Source organism: Spermophilus citellus, assembly GCF_964194105.1.
Source record: "Spermophilus citellus genome assembly, chromosome: 15".
In the NCBI taxonomy this organism is placed as follows: Eukaryota; Metazoa; Chordata; class Mammalia; order Rodentia; family Sciuridae; genus Spermophilus; species Spermophilus citellus.
Window position 1 is genome coordinate 58,383,552 of NC_138195.1, and position 20,001 is coordinate 58,403,552.

General features: G+C 45.1%; 1 protein-coding gene across 1 annotated transcript in view; it reads right to left on the reverse strand.

Moving 5' to 3' along the window:
- GRID1 (glutamate ionotropic receptor delta type subunit 1) overlaps nucleotides 1-20,001 on the reverse strand; it is a gene marked incomplete at its 3' end in the record, with an annotated part of 735,049 nt that overhangs the window by 283,031 nt on the left and 432,017 nt on the right. Inside the window, exon 5 of the mRNA XM_081267356.1 lies at nucleotides 4,862-4,915. Within this exon, the coding sequence (XP_081123482.1) occupies nucleotides 4,862-4,915 (54 nt within the window). The remainder of the gene's footprint in view (nucleotides 1-4,861; nucleotides 4,916-20,001) is intronic.

The window sequence follows — 20,001 nt, forward strand, 5'->3', positions numbered from 1 at the left end:
TAGAAAGGAGATCCAGACTCTCACAAATAGGCTATCTGGGGAGTCAGCCACATGCATCAATCCCCCAACACAGCAAGCTGCGTGAGGAGTACAGGATGGCATGGGATTGCTCTCTGAAGAAACCAGGGAAGTCTTTTTGGCAGAGACAAAGTTCCACAGACCCTGTAAGAGAGGTTAAGTCCTGGACAGAGTTTGGGGATGGGTACAGCAGGTAGAAAGGAAAGTCCTGGCAAAGGTCTAGAGGCAGGAGGAAAAAAATTATGGGGGAAATAAGAAGTCACTGGTCCACTTTCAGGGATGAATAATGAGATAGTGAGTAATGCTAAGAAGAAAATAAGGGTACAATGATACAGTAGGTGCTGGAGTGGACTGGGGTAGATTGCAGGATGTGGGTTTTTCTCCAACTGGCTGCAGTCGACCAGACGGTTGGGACAATGATCTTTAAGATCAGATACACTGAGCAGATGTCAGGGAGGTGTCAGGAAGGATGGTGAGTTCAGAGACACACACACTGAACTTCAGATGGGAATGGAGCTTCCAAGTAGCTGAGTCAAAAAGGCAGCTGGATCTCTGGGTCTGGAACTCAAGGGCACAGTTTGGAATGAACATGGGATATGGGCATCATCAACATATTCTGGCAGTAGGAGAGGGGTGCTGTATGCCTGCTGACTGTGTCTCCATCCTTCTAAGAATTTACCTCCTGATGGACCCTTGGCGACCCATCAATCACCACTCTGCATCTCACTCACTGAGCCTCAAAGGTTAGCGTGTGTTTCTATATTCTTAAGCCTCTTAAACCATTTCCATCAATGTTTGCTGTGACTGCATGTCTGGAAAAATTATTCTTAACAATGGGAACTGTCCAGTAACAAATGGAACATTTCAAGTCCCTATCACAATCAATCCTTCAAGAGACTGGGAGTCATATTGCATATTCCACAAAAGGAATTCCTCTAGGAAGTTCTCAAGAAGCAAGATGATGAGATGCACATCACCAGCAGGTACAGAACTTTCTGGGGAGGGAAATATCCTCTTTGTCCAGAAATATATCCACACCAAGAATCCCCATGATTTACTGGACGAGCCAGAATGACAGCCATGTCTGGGTTCTGCTAAAGGTCACACACAGAAGAAGCATTTTACCATGACTGAAAGAGAGGTTCTGGAGGCCACATATCTCATCCAAATCAACTGATCTTGAACTGGAAGCCTCTGATGAATGACCCACAGTGGTTCCCTCCAGTAGTCTGAGAAATGGGTCTTAATTGCTGCCTTTGTCTTTTCTCTAAGGCAGGTTATGAAAGGCTCATTAATGCAATTGGCTCTATGCTATGGGCATCCACCTGCTTCAACCAAGCTTTTCAAGAATCTATTCTTTGCTCAGAACATTGAAGATTCAGTGATGAGATAGATCTGGCCATGACCTCAACAAGCTGGTAGTCTCGTGACTACCTTGATTAATGGTTCATTTTCTTTCCATGAGTTCTTCTGAATACCCCTGCTTCTCCAAAGTAACACAGCTTTAGTCAATCAATGAAGATACAGTTTATGCCCCCACACACATCTGCCTGCCAGTATCTCCACAGTGGAGCCCAGAGACTTACAGAAGAAACTGTCACCGAGGCACACAGACACAAGCCTTCCTCTGCCTCCACTGATCTCTTCTCCAAATAAAACAGGTCTGTAATATACAACCCCAGGACTAACCAGTGAAAGAGCAGATGTATTAAGAAAACCACTACATAAAGAAAGCAAACAAAAACGCATGCCCTTGAAGGTCTACCTTGAATCTGGAAAATACATTAAGCACGTCAAATACAGAGGAAGAACCGGAAGACAGAGTCTGTAAAGCATGAGGAGAGCAGGGATCACAGCTGGAGGACCCTTCTGGAAGAAGATAAAAGTGGTAGAAGAGGGAGGAGGCACAAAGCTGAGCTTGTCTAAGGAGCTGAACTTCCTTCAGGGAAGTGGGAAACAGTTTTAAGAAGTGGAAAGACAAGGACTCTGTATAATAACTGAATTCTAGAGATTATGTTGATAGAAAGGGCTTCATCAAATGCCCGACTCTGACACTCTATTCTTTGTTTTTCTTTTTTTCCCCCTTATTTTATTCCTGGTCATTGCACAGAAAAGTGACCGGCAAGTATTTGTCTGTTATTCAGTATTTAGATTGCTTGAAAATTTTTGCAGATATCAAAATGATTTTACACTGCAAGAAGAACAACAGGACTTCCGTTTTCTATGGGGCATGCTGTAACAGGAAACGGTATTTCTGAACAGGGCTGTCTCCTAAGGACAAGCATACTTAGAGAACATTTTCAGTCATTAGCCGGGGGTTGTGCTGAGGGCCAAGCTTTACCAGAGGCATTATCTTTGGATCTCAGACTTCAGGAATGTGCTGGCCCCAGTGGTGAGCCCAAGACTGTCACCATCATTGTGTTCTACTGACAGCCTTTACAGAATCAGACCCTGAACACAAGTTTAGGATCTTGCCAAGCCCAAGCGCACAATCATGTCATTGGGTGAAAAGGGTTATGAAGCCAGACTGTCTTCATCTAGAATCCTAAAGGCATCATGTAACAGTCATGAGTGATTTAACCCTTGGGGCCTCTGTTTTCTCATATGTAAAATGGGGATGATAATAACTGAACTCTAACTGATGAGGACTAAAAAGGTATCAAATGAAAGGTGCACTTTAGAAAATTAGTGGTTGTCCTTGGCTTCCCAAAGGAGTCTTCTTGTGGAAAAGGAAGCCAAGAAAGGAGGAGAGGTTCCCTGAAGACCCTTTTTCGGCAGAACACACTTACTTGCAGATCAGTGTGCACTGCCTGGCTGGCCCAGGATGTGCTGCTGACCCAGTGGGGCACAGCTGTGGTCTTGAGTGAGGCTGTTCCAGTGTGACTCAAGAAGTGCCCCCCATACCTGTTTCCTCCTGGTGACACTGAGCTCTGGGTTCTAGCTGCCTCAGAAATGCCAATTTTCCTGAGTAGGGAGTGCCCTAGGGGGACCTCACACTGGGGTGCCTGAAGACAGGGAGTCTGGAAGGACAAAAAGCCCTGGGTGTGGGAATGGGGGGCTTAGAGGAAGGAAGGGAACCAGGTTAGAAATGTAAAAACAGAGCACGGTTTTGAAGACTGACCACAGAGAAACACTGTCTGTTGGATGTGGAGGAGTCATCAAAAAAGTAAACCTAGCACCAGATATTTGACATCAGGGGCACATAGAATGCTTCCTTTCTCTGGAACAAAGGAAGTTGGGCTTTGAAGAAGCTGTAGAGAAGCCAGCAAAGCACAGAGAATCAAGCCTTCCAGAGGATCAAGGAGGTCTCTTGCAGGTTCTGAAAAGCAGGGAGGGGCGGTCACTTCCCTTTGCCTAATTACCAGCACACATCCTACCACAGCACCCCAGGGGAAATGGATGGTTACTGCGCATGTCTGCAGCTGACCTGTGCAGACATGGAGCTAATAAGGTGTAAATTCATGGAGGAAAACCATGAAAAGTGGATCTTGGGAGCAGTTACTATCTGATACTATCTACACCGTTATTAACATTAGCTACCCAAAACTATTTCAGCCATATTAGCACTGAGCTAATGAGAAATACACATCATAAAAAAAGAAATTACCCACATAATAAACCTTGCATCTTCCAGAATGAAGCCATTAGAAATTGATCCACTAATTTAGGAGCAACTGAAGGCTGCAGCCCAGATGAAAGCACCAGGAAACACATTCTCAAGTTCACTCCCAGCTCACACACACTACAGTCACACAGGCTGCCCTGGTTTGTAGTTCCTAAATAAACATGTGGTCAGAGGGGATTCTTTAGGAAAGCTTGGCCTCTGGTTACTGGCCACTCCCAAGCAATGCCTGCAGGCTGGGAGAAGCCAGGACCAGGCAGGCTGCAATGACATCTCATGTTCCCATTACCCCACTAGGGCCACAATAGTGAGATGGCCAGTCAAGAGGACATTTCCTATGCACCCACTTTAAATGGGTGCATTGATCCTGCTCCCATTGCCTACACACACAAACACACTCACACAAGCACACTCATAAATGCCTATATACTCACATGTATGTACAACTGGCACATACATTCACACTCTCAAACATATAAACTTACATGCACATACAAATCATACTCACACTCTCACATACATGCAACTCATACCATACACTCACATGCAACTCACACGCATACATATTCACAGATACACGCTCACATGCATATACAACTCACACTCACACATATACACATAAATACATACTCATACAGATATACACACTCACATGTACACTTACACCCATATATACACAATTACTTACATTCACACTCACACAAGTACATTTCCACATACACTTACTCAAACCTTTACCATACATGCATTCTTACACAGGTACACACTCATGCACATACATACTCTGGCTCACACTCAGGCAAACTCATATTACCCTCCCACACCCTTAGCCTCCTGCATGCAATATGGCCTCTCTCCCCTCCTAATTCCTTGTCCCACTCCCTGTGCATCCCATTTGCTAACCTGCTCTAATCTCTCCAGCCCCAGACCCTGACTGGCTGCCTCACCCCACCCCACACATCTAATGCCTCACATCACTTCTCTGACTTTTGACTTTCTCATGGACTCAGGTCTTAATTCTTTTCCTGGTCCCCACCTGGTATAGGTGAGCATCTTGGCAGGTCAAATCCAATTCTCTGACCTCTTGCCTCGACAGGACAAAGCCCAGGATTTATTCCAGCCCCTAAGTCAAAATTGGACATGAAAGGATTTCTCTGAGCTTTGCCAAGGGACAGGTGAATGTCAGTGCAGGCTGTGCCCTCACCATTCAGGGGCTCTTACCTCATTCACAAAGACCCAATGGCTGTCCTTGGAAGCTAGGTTGGTCTCCACAGCCTGCAGAGAGAAAAAGAATATACATGAACACAAGCAAACCAGAAGCTGGCAGACGCACAAGATTGTGGAGATGGGGTTTTATAAACATTGTTCTTGCAGAATTTTTTCCTTACAAAACATGCCATTCCCCTGGGGCCCGCTCTGGCTGCCTTAGCCACAAGAGGCATCATTTGAACACAGACATCTGATTTCCTACTGTTCTTCTGTACTCTCCTGCACCAGCCCTGAGCAAGGTTAGAGGCTCTGGTTCCTGCAGGCTTCACAGGGCCACAGGCAGGGGCACAGCCTCCCTTCCCAAGAATGCCTGCAAACACCTTCCTGCAGGGGCTCTTAGGGAGGACTCTCATCATTGCCCGAGGCTACAGAATCAGAAAGCCAGAAGGTTGCATGTATGGCAGCTTGTTGGACTGTGCTGAGTGACACTGTGACACCCAGAAGACAGAAGCTCAGAGCTAGGGCTCAGAGCTTCCTTCACTTCATTAGGATCCACAGAACCTGCAGCTCTTTCTAGCTCCTTGGCAGTGGCCCCACCCCCATTACTCTCTGTTAGACTACTTTGTTCTATTTTTATAGAAAAATATTTTTCTTATTGTCTGTCTCTGCTAGGTTGGGGGTTCCATAAGGTCCAAGTCCATGTATCTGAGGCACACCTGTGCCCCTAGAACTTTACCAGCATATAACAGGTGCTCAATTAATATTGTTGAATATATGATTAAAGTCCCAGGCAGACAGGGCCCAGTTACTTATTTTGTTTCTCATACCTGTTTATGAGCGTTTTTCCCCTCCTTGAATTGGAAAGCCAACAGACTGAAAGAATTAGAAGGAACTGATGGTTTTCAACCACATCCCATAAGAATACTCACAGTGAGCGTGTGCCAAATGCTCAGCAAGAGCACCGGGCACTATGCCAGGCCATCTATGAACCTGGGAGAAAACTTTCTGATTATAGTCACTATTTATTTATTTATGTATTTTCATAATATAATTGTTACCACTCCCGATTGGAAAAATACAGAAAAATTTAAGTGTTCAAAGTCACCCATCAGGTCTCCCCATTTTTATGGAACATGCTCAGAAGTAAAAATTCCCCATTTATTCCTCCATACTCATCCCTCCAGAGGTTGTTTGAAGTGTCCCCCCTCCAGAAGCTTCTACTATCAGGTCTGCAAGTACATATCTACTTGCATATCAGACAGATGTTTTTATTAAAATCACATCAAGAAATACACATCAAGTTGCAATTCTCATTTTGGATTATTAATATAGCAAAAATGCCTTTCCTTGTCAGTTCTTAGAGATCTGACCCTTTCCTAACAAATGAGGAATAGAAGTTTCAGAGCCTGCACCAGCAGCCCAGCCAGCATGTGGTCCAGTAGGGTCATAGGCCCTCATGGTGCTAAGGCTCACAGGCTGCCATCCCACAAGTTTCTGTTAGGACCTCGCTCCATGAGAATGGATGAGTTTGTTGGCAAGCACAGCAAGGTCATGAAGAAAGAGCCTGTGGAGTATACTCAGGTGAGCTCTAGACCCCCAAGACCTTTATAGACAACATCCCAAAGGACACCAAGGGTGGGCACACAGCCTCTCCTGGGTCAGTCAACACTAAAGGAAGCAGACTCTCCTCTCCATCCTGAGAATGAAAGGCTGCCAGACTCTATGAAGAAAAACTGGGGCATGAGACTGGAGTGGAAGGGAGTGTCCTCCACCCCTGTCATTCATTCATTCTGGTCATCTGTAAAATGTAGAAAACTCTTGCCCCCTCCTGTCTGCCAAGGTCGACAACATGATCTCAAGTTCTCCATCTCAGCAAGAGGCAGACTCAGAGACTGGCACTCCAGTCTCTCTTACACACCCCAAGCCTTCCCTAGGAAGCAGAGAAGGAAAGTTCCTTGGATGTTCCTGTCCTTTGTGGGGCTCAGCTTTGCTTCCCAACTTGCTCACATTTCAACGTGTATCCTGGGAGTCTCCTCTGGCTGTAGAAGCCTTCCTGTTCTCTTCATGAGCCTCACCTCACACTTCCCTGACATAAATGAATCATTTCTAAAAATATATAGGTGCTCCCTCTCCTAATTCAGAAGGAGGCTCAGAGTGCTCTGCGGGCACTTGATGGAAAGATGGCACAAGAGATGTCAAGGGTATCCATCCACTCCACAGGTCCATGTCCTGAGATGCATTCCACCCCATTTTACAAGCTCGGTAAGCCAGGCTATCTCCAGAGAAGCTGCAAGGACTCTGGATACTGTGGCTCAGAGAGGAGCTCTCAGTTTAGTGGGAGAAGGGAGAGAAGCTCATGGTGGAGTCCTGGCTGCTCAGACCAGAGCCTCTCTCCTTTGAACACTCTGACTTCCATGGATGCCTTTAGAAGCCCTGGTGGGGAGGTAGAGAAGGAAGCAGTGGAGGCAGGAAGTCGGAAACGCATTGCCTGGCCCTAGCTGGCCTCAAGTCCCAACACTTCAACCTTTTCTTCTTGATCACAGGGATACATTAGTGATTTGCATTATCAAATTGGCACACCATACAAAGCTGGGAGGATGTCGTAATATCTCAGAAAGCTGGAAGGATGAACTGACTCTCAACAGATGTGGTTTAACAAGGCTTAACTCAAAGATTTACACTTGTTTTCAATAGCAGAGAGGCTACTGGGAAAATGAAATTGGAAAGCAAGGCCCTGGAGCAGAGACGAGAGAAAGGGAAGGCAGGGATAAGGGGGTTTGTTCTGCCCTTGGGTGTTGATCTGAGTCACCTGACTTCATGGAAGACACTGCACACTGGAGCCCAGGCATGGAGTGGGACAATGTAAACCAATGACCAGTGAAAGTGACCAAAGATGCTTAGAGTCTGGGACAGTGTAGATTTCTTTAAACACTTGAAGAAAAATCGTCATATGGAAGAGAAACTGAAGTTTCTGTTTGCAGCCTCTAAGAGTAGATTTACAACCAATGGTGCCAAAAAATCAGGGAGTCAGATCACTTCAATATGGGTGAGACCTTTCCAACTTTCCAAATAGTTCAAGAGGAGGAGGATGACCAGGGATGAGGTACTGGCATGTGCAACAAAGATTCTCAAATCTGGCTGCATGGAGGAATATCCTAGGTGGCTTCTACAAATGCAGTCCCTGAGGCCCACTGTTAAGTGATATGCCTGAGATCCTATGTTGTTTCAGATCTCTGACCTGCCTCTTGGCTCTGGAGCCAAGATCCCTGCTCCAGAATGTGTAGTTCTGTGATCTGAAGGGGTGGTCACATCTGTGCAGGTGAGAGGGCTTCTACCTATTCCTGCAGGTGCCAGGTGCTACCGACAACTTGAACCAATTGCCAGGAGAGTCCAGGGAGCAGGAAGGAGCTCTGACAACCTTAACAAGTCTTCCCACCTGGTATCAGACTCCAGCACAGAAGATGTTGCAGAGAATTGATCAGAAAACCCCATAGGACAACTGGCCAACTTCCCCGTCCTAATTTCCTTTGTTTCCTTACCAATCAAGCATCAACTAATTTGTTAAGCCTCTTTTCCCCACACAGAGATAAATAGCACTTGGCTGCAGCTTTTTTCCAGAGGGTATGACTCCTACAGAGTCTGGGATAAGTGGCAAAAAGGGGTGGCTACCTCCGATCGAGCAAGAACATGTCCACCTCCCTCTGCAATTACTGGAGAGCTGCCAGCTCTGAGGAGGGCCCTAACTGCTTGCCGCCCAGAGGGGAGACTTCCCTCCCAGCAACACTGATTCCCCTTCTGTGTGGTATCCCTCCTCTTTCCCTCCCCAGCTATGTCTGCAGCAAAGGAAGGTGAGTCCTTTCATCCATAGAGCAAGCACAGCCTGGAGGAGTCTGAGCTGAGTGCTCCTGGCTGACCTGCTTCCCCTCACCAAGGGCAGATTCTTCACCCCTTTGGCATTTGTGTACCAACCGTGGCATGATGCCCTGCCCATATCTCTCTCACATCCAATAGGATATTTGATTAGACTCCCCGTGTGTTCACTCCCGAGTGCCAACACCCGAGATTCAGCTGCCAGAGCCCTGCCTGGCATTCACAGTGACTGGGAACTTACACCCTTAACCGAGGACTGAGGGTGCCACGGATACAGATCCCAGCTGGCTTGCTCCCTGATGGGGACTTTCTCCCTGTGTGATCTCAGCTATTTTCAGAATTTCTCTGCAGGATGGAGCCAAAATTACCTCACTTGGCTTCCCTCACTTCCCTGTTCCACGTCCCCACTCCCCTGCTGGCTGTCTTGTTTTAACTCCCCCTGGGAATGCTTCTTAATAAATCATTATCACATGAATCCTCCTCTCAAAGTTCACTTCTGGGATATCAACCTGAGATAAACACCTGCTGCCTCAGGTTATGGTGAGAATTAAATGAAATTACACACAAAGCTACCCTGCCCAGGAAGTTCACTATACATGATCAGTTAGCGCAAGGATCCTCCCCATTCCTTCCCCCTCATGTCTCCTGCCTGGTCTCTTTCAAATGTGCACTGTGCATAATTTCCTTCCTTCTTTTATTCAGCAGACAGGGCCTGCCATGTCCTGAAAACTATCCTAAAACTTCCAGATACATTCCCGCCATCCTGTCAAACAGTGACAAAAAGACAATGCACATAACCTTGCAAAGTGCTCAGTACTGTCTCATCCATGACCTGAGAGATCTTTCAGGATAGCATGGTGCCTCTCCTCACCTCGGCCACAGTGATTATCAGCCATGAACCATGATAGGTGTCTGTAGACAAGAGTTGCACAACTAGACAAACTGAAGGCAGCTCCTGTATCCCATAGGTTGGGTAAGGGCATTAGCCTTCTACTCAGGGAGGCCTGGTCACCTACCTTCAGCAGGTGGGGAGGCCGGCTCCCTGCAGTAAGACTTTTGCGTGGAGCTGAGCTTCATGGCTATGGGACAATCAAGCAGCAGCAGGGCTGAAGGCCTGAGCAACTGCAGAAGCTCCATGCAGACTCTGACCTAGGAAGTAGGTCTCAATAAGCCCAAAGGGATTGCTGCAGTGGCCCAAAGCTACAGCACAGGTAGCCCTGTTAAGGTGTTGCTACAGAGTCCTGCAAAGCCTTGCCAAACCATCAGGGTCCATCTATCTGGCTCCTCTGGCCTGTCAAATACTGGCAAACTCAACACTTTAGAAGAGCTGAGGAGATGGGACTTCTAAAGGATCCAGCCGACTTCGAGCCTTTTTGACCAGAGGAGGTAGTAGATGGTAATGGTGGTAACTGGCTCAAAGAAGTGCCTGGAAGGTGGATGCAGGTGGCCAGTAGAAGGAGGCACGGCACACAGGGGAAGGGTGCGGCTGGATGTCTGTCTACACATGTGCCAACTTGGTTTGTTTTTGTTTTACTACTGAACTACATCTCCAGTCCTTTTCAATTTTTACTTTTGAGAGAGGGTTCCACCAAGTTGCCTCACTAAGTTGCTGAGGTTGGCTTTGAACTTGTGAACCTCCTGCCTCAGCCTCCCAAGTTACTGGGATGTACCCTTGTCCCTAGCCACACACTTGTCAAATTGTATGGACATACACATATGGACACCCACATTCCACCCTCTGGAGGGAAAAGAATGCTGCCTTGGGTAGATGCCAGCTAAAGAAAGCCAAGGATGGCTCTTCCTCCCATACCTGGAAAGCTGCATGTAAAGAGGAAGGTGTCCCCTTGTTCATGAGCAGCAGCCCGAGTCTGAACCTCTGGTACCTTCTCCCGCTGCCAAGGGCGTAACAGTGCTGGAGTATACATGACATAGGATCCCAACATGACATCCTGCAGGCCCACTGAGAACCAGGGGACATTTGAATTCTGTTCTGGCCACCCTGATTCTACATTTACCACGGAGAAGGCGATTTGGGCCAATTTCCAGCTCCTGGCTCCCTCACAGGCTCTGGAACAGAAAGCAGCCCTCAATGCTGCAGAAACGGCAGGTGCAGGGCATCTCGCCTGGACCAGGGCTGGGAAGGGTTCACAGCTGCCCCTTGATGGTCTGGTGATGAGGATCGGTTCTAATACCCAAGAGTTTAAACGGAAGCAGAGAAGACAGGAGTGCTGAGCACACTGGAGGAAGCATCTCCAGCCTGGGCACCCTTCCCCTGGTCCTCAGCCTTTGGTGCAGGACCAAGTTTGAGCCAATTCCAAGGGCAAGAAGAGAAACTTCCGTGATGCTTCAGTTCATCTCCTCTATGTCACAACCCTGCATGTCCCATTTACTCCCATCAAACTAACTAATCAGGCAGTGCTTTCATCTTCACTTCATAGACAGGAAACCAAGACCTGGATCTAGACTCAGATCTTGCCAAAGGCCCCATGGCTAGTACTCGGCAGAGTACTTAGCAGAAACTGAATTCAAACCCAGATCCTATTGGCTCCAGTCTGTGTTCTTATCCCTTGGGCATGGTGCCCCCCCAAAGGCCCAAACAACTGTCTAAGAAAGCATATAAGCCTCAGGGCTAGCCCTGGCCCCATGACAAAGGGAACAAAACAACCTTTTTCATATCTGAAAAGACACCATTAGGAGTAGTGGAATCTTCCTTCTCCAGGTTAACTTGTCCTCAAAAGCCTGAGACCATTATTCCACTTGTGTTCTTAAGAGTGAACGTGTTTCACTGTATCTTGGCCTATAGGACTAGTCAGTGGAGTGGAAAAAAGAAACACTCCACATGGAAGTCTTCCAGCACCATCGCTGAGGATTTATTTTACAAAGTACAAATGCCACCGATTATTTATGTGTGCATTAATTGTTGGCCACTTATCTAGGCAACCCCCCCTCCAACACTGGAAGTCCTAGATAATGGAAGCTTGTCGGCAATTAGCATCTCTTTAAAACCCCAACTCTAACATTTGAGAACATTCCCCCCATGGAGCCCAGGGCCTGGCACCTTCCCAAGGACAGATATGGAGCTAACTTTAAAGACCCACTGCTGTCTTTGCAACAACATGCTATTTAGAAACAATTCTCTCTGGGTAATGTCACCCCTCTAAAGCATGAGGGAGTACAACGCCCCCATTTGCAAGGAAGGGGAGTAGCTGGTTGAAAGATGAGAGATGATTTGCAGAGCAAATTTACAGAAAAAAAGAAAAAAATCAACAAAGCAGGCGCCAAGAGGCCTGAGTACCACAAGCTAAGGAAACCCACAAAGAGCAATTATCATGAACTATCTGGGGCGGCTCTATGTTTCCTAGGGGCTTGCCTTCTTGGGCAAGGGGCCCACAATTCTGGCTCAGCTACTTCTGTTTATTCCAGCCTTGTCTCCAGAATGGCTTTGGGCCCTGCTTTCACTTGCAAAGGTGTCCAAAATTCTCCCCAAGATTCCTTCCCCTGGCTCTGTCCTTACTCCTAGATGCCATTGAGGTATCTGGGACCCAAGCAGATCTTTTTTCCAGCATCTTCCTCTGGGCCTTTCCTAACCAAGAATGAGTCATCTGTTCCCACCTCACCCATCTTTCTGCTGGGGCATCCTTGATGCCCAGGAGCCCACCTATGGAGGGAACAGGAAAGTTACCACCTGGGCAAAGGGAAAGGTAGTTTGACATGGGGCAGTGGGAGAATACCTAAGTATTATGCTGCAATTGAATAAAAAGAAAGAAAGCCTAATTGAATAAATACATGTAACGGTCTGATAGATCGGAACAATTTCTCGTCAATCATTAGAGCTCACTGGTCTCCATCCTCACTGCTGCCCAAGTTTGAGATAAACAGCTAGTCCACACTGTGCAGAGGACAGAACGGCAGCTCACAGCCTCCAGGGGAGGAAGATTCATTACAGATCATTTGTGGATCCTTCAGATGAAATAGAGACAGGTTCCTGGGCTGTGCAGGAAGTGCAATTTACTGTAATAAAAAGTGAGAATATGTTACATGTGGACAATTTATGAAGAAACGTTAATATCAGCAGAAAAATGAAATGGAGTCTGCTCGTAGGCACGATTTGTTTAATAAGATCAACTCAGAGAAGTGAAGCCAGGCAGTGCCAATGATATTGCCTGATGGACACTTGGATTTTAATCAATGATCTATAATTTTCCCACCACCTGGAGGGCACAGAAACCAAATAAGGCTGTCCATGTTCTCACTCCCCCAGATACTCAGGCTGTATCCTGAAGGGAGGCAATGTAAGCCTGGTTTTTCTATCTGATCTTGTCTCACAGACAAATGAGCCAGGCATTCAGGCCCTTGGCCACCCAAATGCTGTCACACAATCCCTTTTGAGAACTGAAATCTACAGTAGAACAAATCACTTCTGAGCTTATTTATGCCCCAGTCTAGTGTGACAAGAGTGGCCATCAGCCTCTGTTCACAGTGTAGGCTATGAACAATTACAAGACTAAGTCTTCCCCAACAACCCAGGGCAGGAGATATGGACATGGGTGGCAGGAGATATGGACATGGGTGGCAGGTGGCTGCTCAGAGCCGTTTTTCATACATCTACTGTTCAGCTCCACCTTCAAATGATTTCCAGATACAAGAAAAGTCCAAAACTGATGGGAAATGTTTTCTTCTCCCTCCCACAGGTATTTTCATGCTCATGTTAGAGCTTGAGAAGACTGCTTATATCCAAAGACCAGCTCTGGGGACCCACAGTATCAGATGCTACAGATGAGGGTGTGGAGATCACTTGGGGCAGGAGAGTCCCTCCTGGCACTGCTGGGTCACATCACACCCCAGAGGCCTGCCCTCCCATCTATGGGTGTCAGCCCCATGGATCTAGACCTCTGGCAGAGACATCTGCTGGGGAAACAACCATACCACCTCATACTGCTCAATTAAAGCATCGGTCTCCAAGGTTAATACAGCGACCCCTTCAAATCATGCTCCATGTGATGCTGCACCCTGCTTCTGCACACGAACCTAATTCCTTTCCTCAACCCAAATTGTTTTTAAAAGATGGAAGCGTTTGAATTCTTTTTAAGGCAATAAAGTTGAAAGTAGCAATTCTTTACCAAGCTGATAAGAGCTTCTGGGTGTAATTTGTATTCTTTTTATGAGCCTGACTTTTTGGAGAATGTAGTAGAAAGAAAAATATCTTCTTTTCAGTTCTGGAGACAAGAGCTTTTTCTTCCTCAGGGTGCTGGGGAGGAGTTCCCCAGCCCAGGAATTGTCAGGAACAGTCCCTGATGTGGGGCATGAGAAAGCCAGGGAGGAGCCCCCCACCATGAATTGAACAGGGGGTGGGAGGGACAGAGGGGAACTAGAGCATAAATCGCTGACCACATAGGTGACCTTGGTGCTCACTGAAATTGACTGGGAGGTCACAGTGGGGATCTGAAGTCTTGGGAAATAAGGAGGACAGGATATTCCAAATTCAGTGCACGTTGGGCAGGGGGGAAGCAATCTATTTTCTTTAGAGTCTACAATATAAATTGCTTTACAATCTTTAAGACAGCCTCTGTAAAACTGCCATGCAGTTGGGTCCCAGACTTCTGAGTGGCTTCTTTTTAGCCCAAAGCCCATTGCCTTCCACCCCAGTAAAACTACTCCACATATAGCTTCTAGGGCAAATAGGGACAGAATCAGAAACCAGATAGGAATGTGCTCAGTCCTTAGAATGTCTCCCAGCACAAAGCACCTGAAGACCCCACCCACAGGACAGCAAGGCTTGGCGAGAGAACTGTGTGAATACAGGGCTTCCAAGAAAATAGCCCCAGTAAACCAGGAGGTTTAGATTTGTAGGAAAGGTAATGGAGTCACGTATCCACGTGTTCCAAATGAGGATTTGGTTCTGAAATTATTAGATGAGGCAACAATCAATTATAAACAAAATCAGCTATGAAGATTGATTAACTTGTAGATGAAGTATGGTACAGAAAATCTAATTCATATAAACAACCTTGTATCCGTTCCCCTGACCTTTATCAATCAATGTCTGTCTACGGCTCTCAATTAGTTTCATTTTCATCCTTGAGTATATTGATTAAATCATCACCACTTGCATAGCCCTGTTCTAGCTGACCACTTTGGAACCTCGTCTTGCCTTGCAAGGGAAGACAGTGCTGGCAATGGGTACAGTATTGGGCCCCATCATTCAATACCTACATCCTTGGGGGATGAAAGCAAATCAGCTTAGTGTGAGCCGTGCTGTCCCAAGGAATGTAGTTGTTTGGCAACAGTGAAGAAACTGTGATCTGAAATGTTAAGGGATTGATTTCGCCCTTCTGCCATTCCCTGCTTGGCTCCCAGCCTTCATAGGTGCTGCAACTGGAGCAACTTGAATATGTCTGTAGACCAAGTCAGCCATTGCCAGTCTTTCGCTATAGGACAGGGGACTCTCCAGGCTCAGTTCCTCTGAGTGCCCTGGACTGGTTCAGGGGATTTCCAGGCCTAGCTTGAGTCTCAATATATATTCCAAGATTTTCGAGGCACGTTCCCAAGGATGTGAGAAACACCAGTGGTTTTGGAGGAAGGAAAAGGGTATCCCCATAGGGGTCTGTAAGAGAGAGTGGTAGGATTCTGGCTACACAGGATCAGAATCCTTGACTCATAAAGACACCGACATTCATGCACCAAAAACTCAATTCCCAATGCAACAGTGGCGAGAGATGAGACCTTTAAGAGGTGAGTAGGTTCAGGTCATCATCACAGGAGTGGGTTCCTGATAAAAGAGTTCCGCCCCCTCTTATTCTCACTCTTGCCCTTCCATCTTCCACCATAGGGTGACTTGGCACAAAGCCCTTTATTAGATGTCAGCAGCTTGATATTGAGCTTCCCAGCCTCCAGAACTGTGAGAAATAAGTTTCTTTTCTTTATAAATTACCCCGTCTGTGGTATTGGTATGGCCACACAAAATGGACTAAGATTGTCTAATCCTGACTGCATCCTGGGGGTGACTTGACCGTGTCCACCGCTATCCAGCCTCCCGTGGTTTTATGGGTCTAGTTCCCCAGCATTCTGCCCACCCCTGTGCGTTCCCCAGTATCATTTGAATAAATTCCTTTTATTTCATATTAACTCTGTTTTAAAACTTTTTACAAACAATAGGTAAAATAATACTTATTTTTAAAATCTGAATATCAAACACTGGTAAACCCAATGTGCTAAATAAGAACATAATCAAATGTTTTAAGAAGGAGAAAAAACTGAGTAATTTCAAAGCACAATGTGACAATTATAGACAATAGTTTGTAAACCTATTATTCTATACCAAATCATAATTTCAAAAAGGCAGTACTTTTAAAGGGCTTAATCTTTTTAAAGACCTTCTACTGATAAATGACAGTCCCTAGTCCTCCTGCCACCCCAGTCCTGCTCCCCAGAGGCAAACACTTATAACCCTTTTAGCTAGTCCTTTTTGATTTACTTCCATATTTCTGAATCATACTTAATCATGTTCATACTGCTATTCTTGGTTGATCTGTTTTAGACATTAGCATAATCTATTATCTTTCTGATATGGTAATGAGGATTTAAATCTCTCCTACAAATCCACACTTTTTCTTTGCCTTCCCCAAATTTCCAATCTAGTTGCATCACAATTTTTAAATTAAATATGCACCCCCTTGTTTACTGTAGCACTATTGATAATACTCAAGGTATGGAGTCAACCTAAGCATCCATCTAGAGATGAATAGATAAAAAAGTGGTGGTACATGCGTACCATGGGATGCTATTCAGTCTTAACAAAAAGAAGAAATCTTGCCACTTGTGACAACATAGATGAATGTAGAAAACATATTGAATGAAGTAAACCACACACAGAAAAACACACTGGATGATCTCATTCATATGTGGAAGCTAAAAAAGTTGATCCCATGGAACTGAATAGTAAATGTCAAATGGCAGTGACCAGAGATTGGGGAAATGGGGCAATGCTGGTCCACAGATACACAATGACATCAGATAGGATATTTAAAAAATTGTTTATCCAACATAGACAAATGTAAAAATACAGAAAGTAGGTAAGTGATTTCCAGGGGCCAAGGAAGGCAGGGGCAGAGAATATAGGTGAGATGCAGAGAGAAATGAGGAATGGTTACTAATGTTTACGGAGTTTCTCTTATCTGACAAAGATGTTTTAAAATTGATTGTAGTTATGACTGCTCAACTCTGTGAACAAAGAACCACTGGGGGGTATACTTTATTCTTTTTATTTGTTCTTTTATATCTATGTGATGATATACTTTAAATAGGTGAGCAATATGATAAAGGAATCATGTCTCAATAAAAAAAATAAAAAGTGTCGACTCTACAGTGATTATATTGTTCTCGACTCAGCCAAGTAGCAGATTATGATCATATTATTTCCTGCTCATACAACTTTTGCTTTTCTTGTGTAAACAGTTGCCTTGATTTGGTATTTATTTACACAAGTTCTGTGATGTATTTTTCCAAATGCTAAATCATACACAATAGGCTTTCCGTGTCCTTCTGCCCTGGAGGCAGCCTACCACAGCCCTAGCTACCCTGCTCCTGGATAGATGGACCAGTTGACCTCTGACTTCAGGCCAGGGGCTATCCTGAGACTTCCCTTTCTGCTCTGCTGATTGGATTCTCAGTACCTGTTATTGCTTACTCTTATTTAATCCTATTTTTACTTTTTACTTTTTTTTTCACTTCATTTTTTCTGAAACCCATCCTATAGCAGCTTCTTTAAATAACTGCATGGGGTATAAATTTTTGAGTCTTTGCATTTGCTTGTATAGATTTTTTTTTGCAATCACATTTATAGTATCATTAGCACAGAATATGTTAATATTAATTCTTCCACAGAAATAATTCTTCTCCACTATCTTCTAGCATCAGTGTTACTAATGCCATTCTAATTCCTGTTGCTTTGATATCACCTGCCCTTCTCCCTCCACTCCTCCTCTCCCACTACTAACCTCTTATACTTTTTCTGTCTTCCTTGTACCTGGTGACTTCATATGGCCAGGCTTTACATTTACTTTGGCTAAGAATTTAATGTTGGATAGGAATTTTTAGTCTGGAGACACATGTCCCTCTGAGATGTTTTCTTATTTATTTCTTTGATATTTTCATTTTCTCTGTTTTTTTTCTGCTCTGTATTCAGAATTTCTATAAGGAGAATATAGAATTTCCTGAGTCCAGGCATGCATTTTTATCAAATTTTCCCTTCCATTATGTATACCTCTTGGCCTTTTTATTTTATTTCCTTCAACTTTATTTTCTAATACTTTGATTAGATTTTTTAATTTTCATTTACTTTTTTTAATCTTCAACTATTGCTTTGCACTCTCTGTCCTTTTTCACAGCATTTTGTTTGTGTCTTGAAGGTCTATTTTTTTAAAATCTTTTTAAGACTTTCAGTAATAAGGTTTTTGAAGTTTTCACATTGGTCTTGGAATCCTTTTGTAAGTTTGTTGGTATTCTCTCTTTCATACACACATCTTCATACATACATCTTCCTCAAATACATAATGATCCTTAGTTGTCCTCTCATATTTAAAGAGAGGCACTAAGAAGCTCACTGAAGGGCATGGAGTGCAGCTTATGTTTCGGTGGGCTTAGTCTGTTCCTGTTACTATAACAAAATACCTGAAGCTGGGTGATCTATAAGTAAAAGAAGTTTGTTTAGCTCATAGCTCTGGAGATAAATGGGGCCATCATCCTAGAGAGAAACCCCTGACTGTGTCACAGCATGGTGATGGCATTATGATGAAAGCACACACAAAAGGAAGTGATCACACAGCAAGACAGGAGGCAAGAGAGATTGAGGAGCCAGACTTCCTCTTTAGTAGTATTCTCCCAGGAAATAACTATGGTCTCAAAAAACCTACGTTAACCTTTTTCCAAGGATGATTCCTTCTGCAACCTAACAGCTACACACTAGGCCCAACCTCCAAGTTTCTACTACCTCTAACATTGCTACCCTAAGGACCAAGCTCTCAACACACGATGCTTTGTGGGGCACGTTTCAGTCAGAGCCGCGTTTTGACTCTGCCTTGGAAGACACCTCTCTCCTCCATGGTATCAACTTAGAAATCTTTTCTTTCAAGTCACTTGGTTTCTCAATATCTTGCCTGGAGGGTATTGTGTTAATCAGTTTCCTGTCACTATAACAAATCCTTGAGATCCTCAACTCCTAAAGAGAAAAGGTTCACTTTAATTCACAGCTTCAGAGGGTTCAGCCTATAACCAGTTGACCCCCTGGCTTTGAGCCAGGCAGAACATTGGAGTGGTGGCACGCGGCCAATCAAACCACTCACCCATGTCTAGGAAGCAACAGAGAGAAAGCGGAAGAGGAGGTGTCCCAAAGTCCCCTTCAAAGGCACATCTCCAGTGACCAAAAGACCTCCCACTAGACCTCACCTCTTAAAGTTCCTATCACATCCCAATAGTGCCATAGGCTAGGGACCAAGCCTTAGCCACAGAGACCTTTAGGGGACACTATCCAGACCATTACAGGGGTTCACTGCATCTTCCAGCACACTGGGAGCAGATCAGGGAAAGAAGCTAAATGTCCCCACTACTGCACATGCAAACCAGTGGCTTATCTTCCCCTGCTTCCTGCCACCTGCTTCATCCCACTTCTGGGGTCTCAGTGCCAAGGCCCTCAGATGTTTGCAAGTAGAACCAGCTAACTCCACAATAGAATCTTTATCATCAAACATTAAAGCTGCAACATCCTCACGTCTGCTCAGTCAGTTACACTTCCTCCATCCATTTTCTATTTCCTAAAATATAGCCCCATGGTCAACTACTGGTGTCTCTTCTGATCTGCTCTTTGACATTGTGGGTTATGACAATTTAACCCTTTACTGTCATTTTAGAATAGTCTGGGGAGAGAGGGGATAAACATGGACAACCAATCAGAACTGTCCAGTCATAAATCAATAAAGCAAGAAGTCAAAAGTCAATAGATGCCCATTTGGCTTAGGCTAACTAGAGCAGGCTTCTGCTGTTGGCAACGAGGAATGTTGACAGATACAGGTTGAGCATCCCTTATGAGAAATGCCTGAAATCAGAAGTGCTTCAGATTTCTGAGGTTTCGCACCAGGATTGTGTCAGGGCACAATTTGCACAGTTTGTGTCAGGGCTGGGCTCTCAAAAACATTGGATTTGGGAGCATTTCAGATTTGGAGTTTTCAGATACAAGGCAGCTGGAAGGGAGAGGTCAGGGATGAGTGTGGTCTGTACCAGGCCTATGG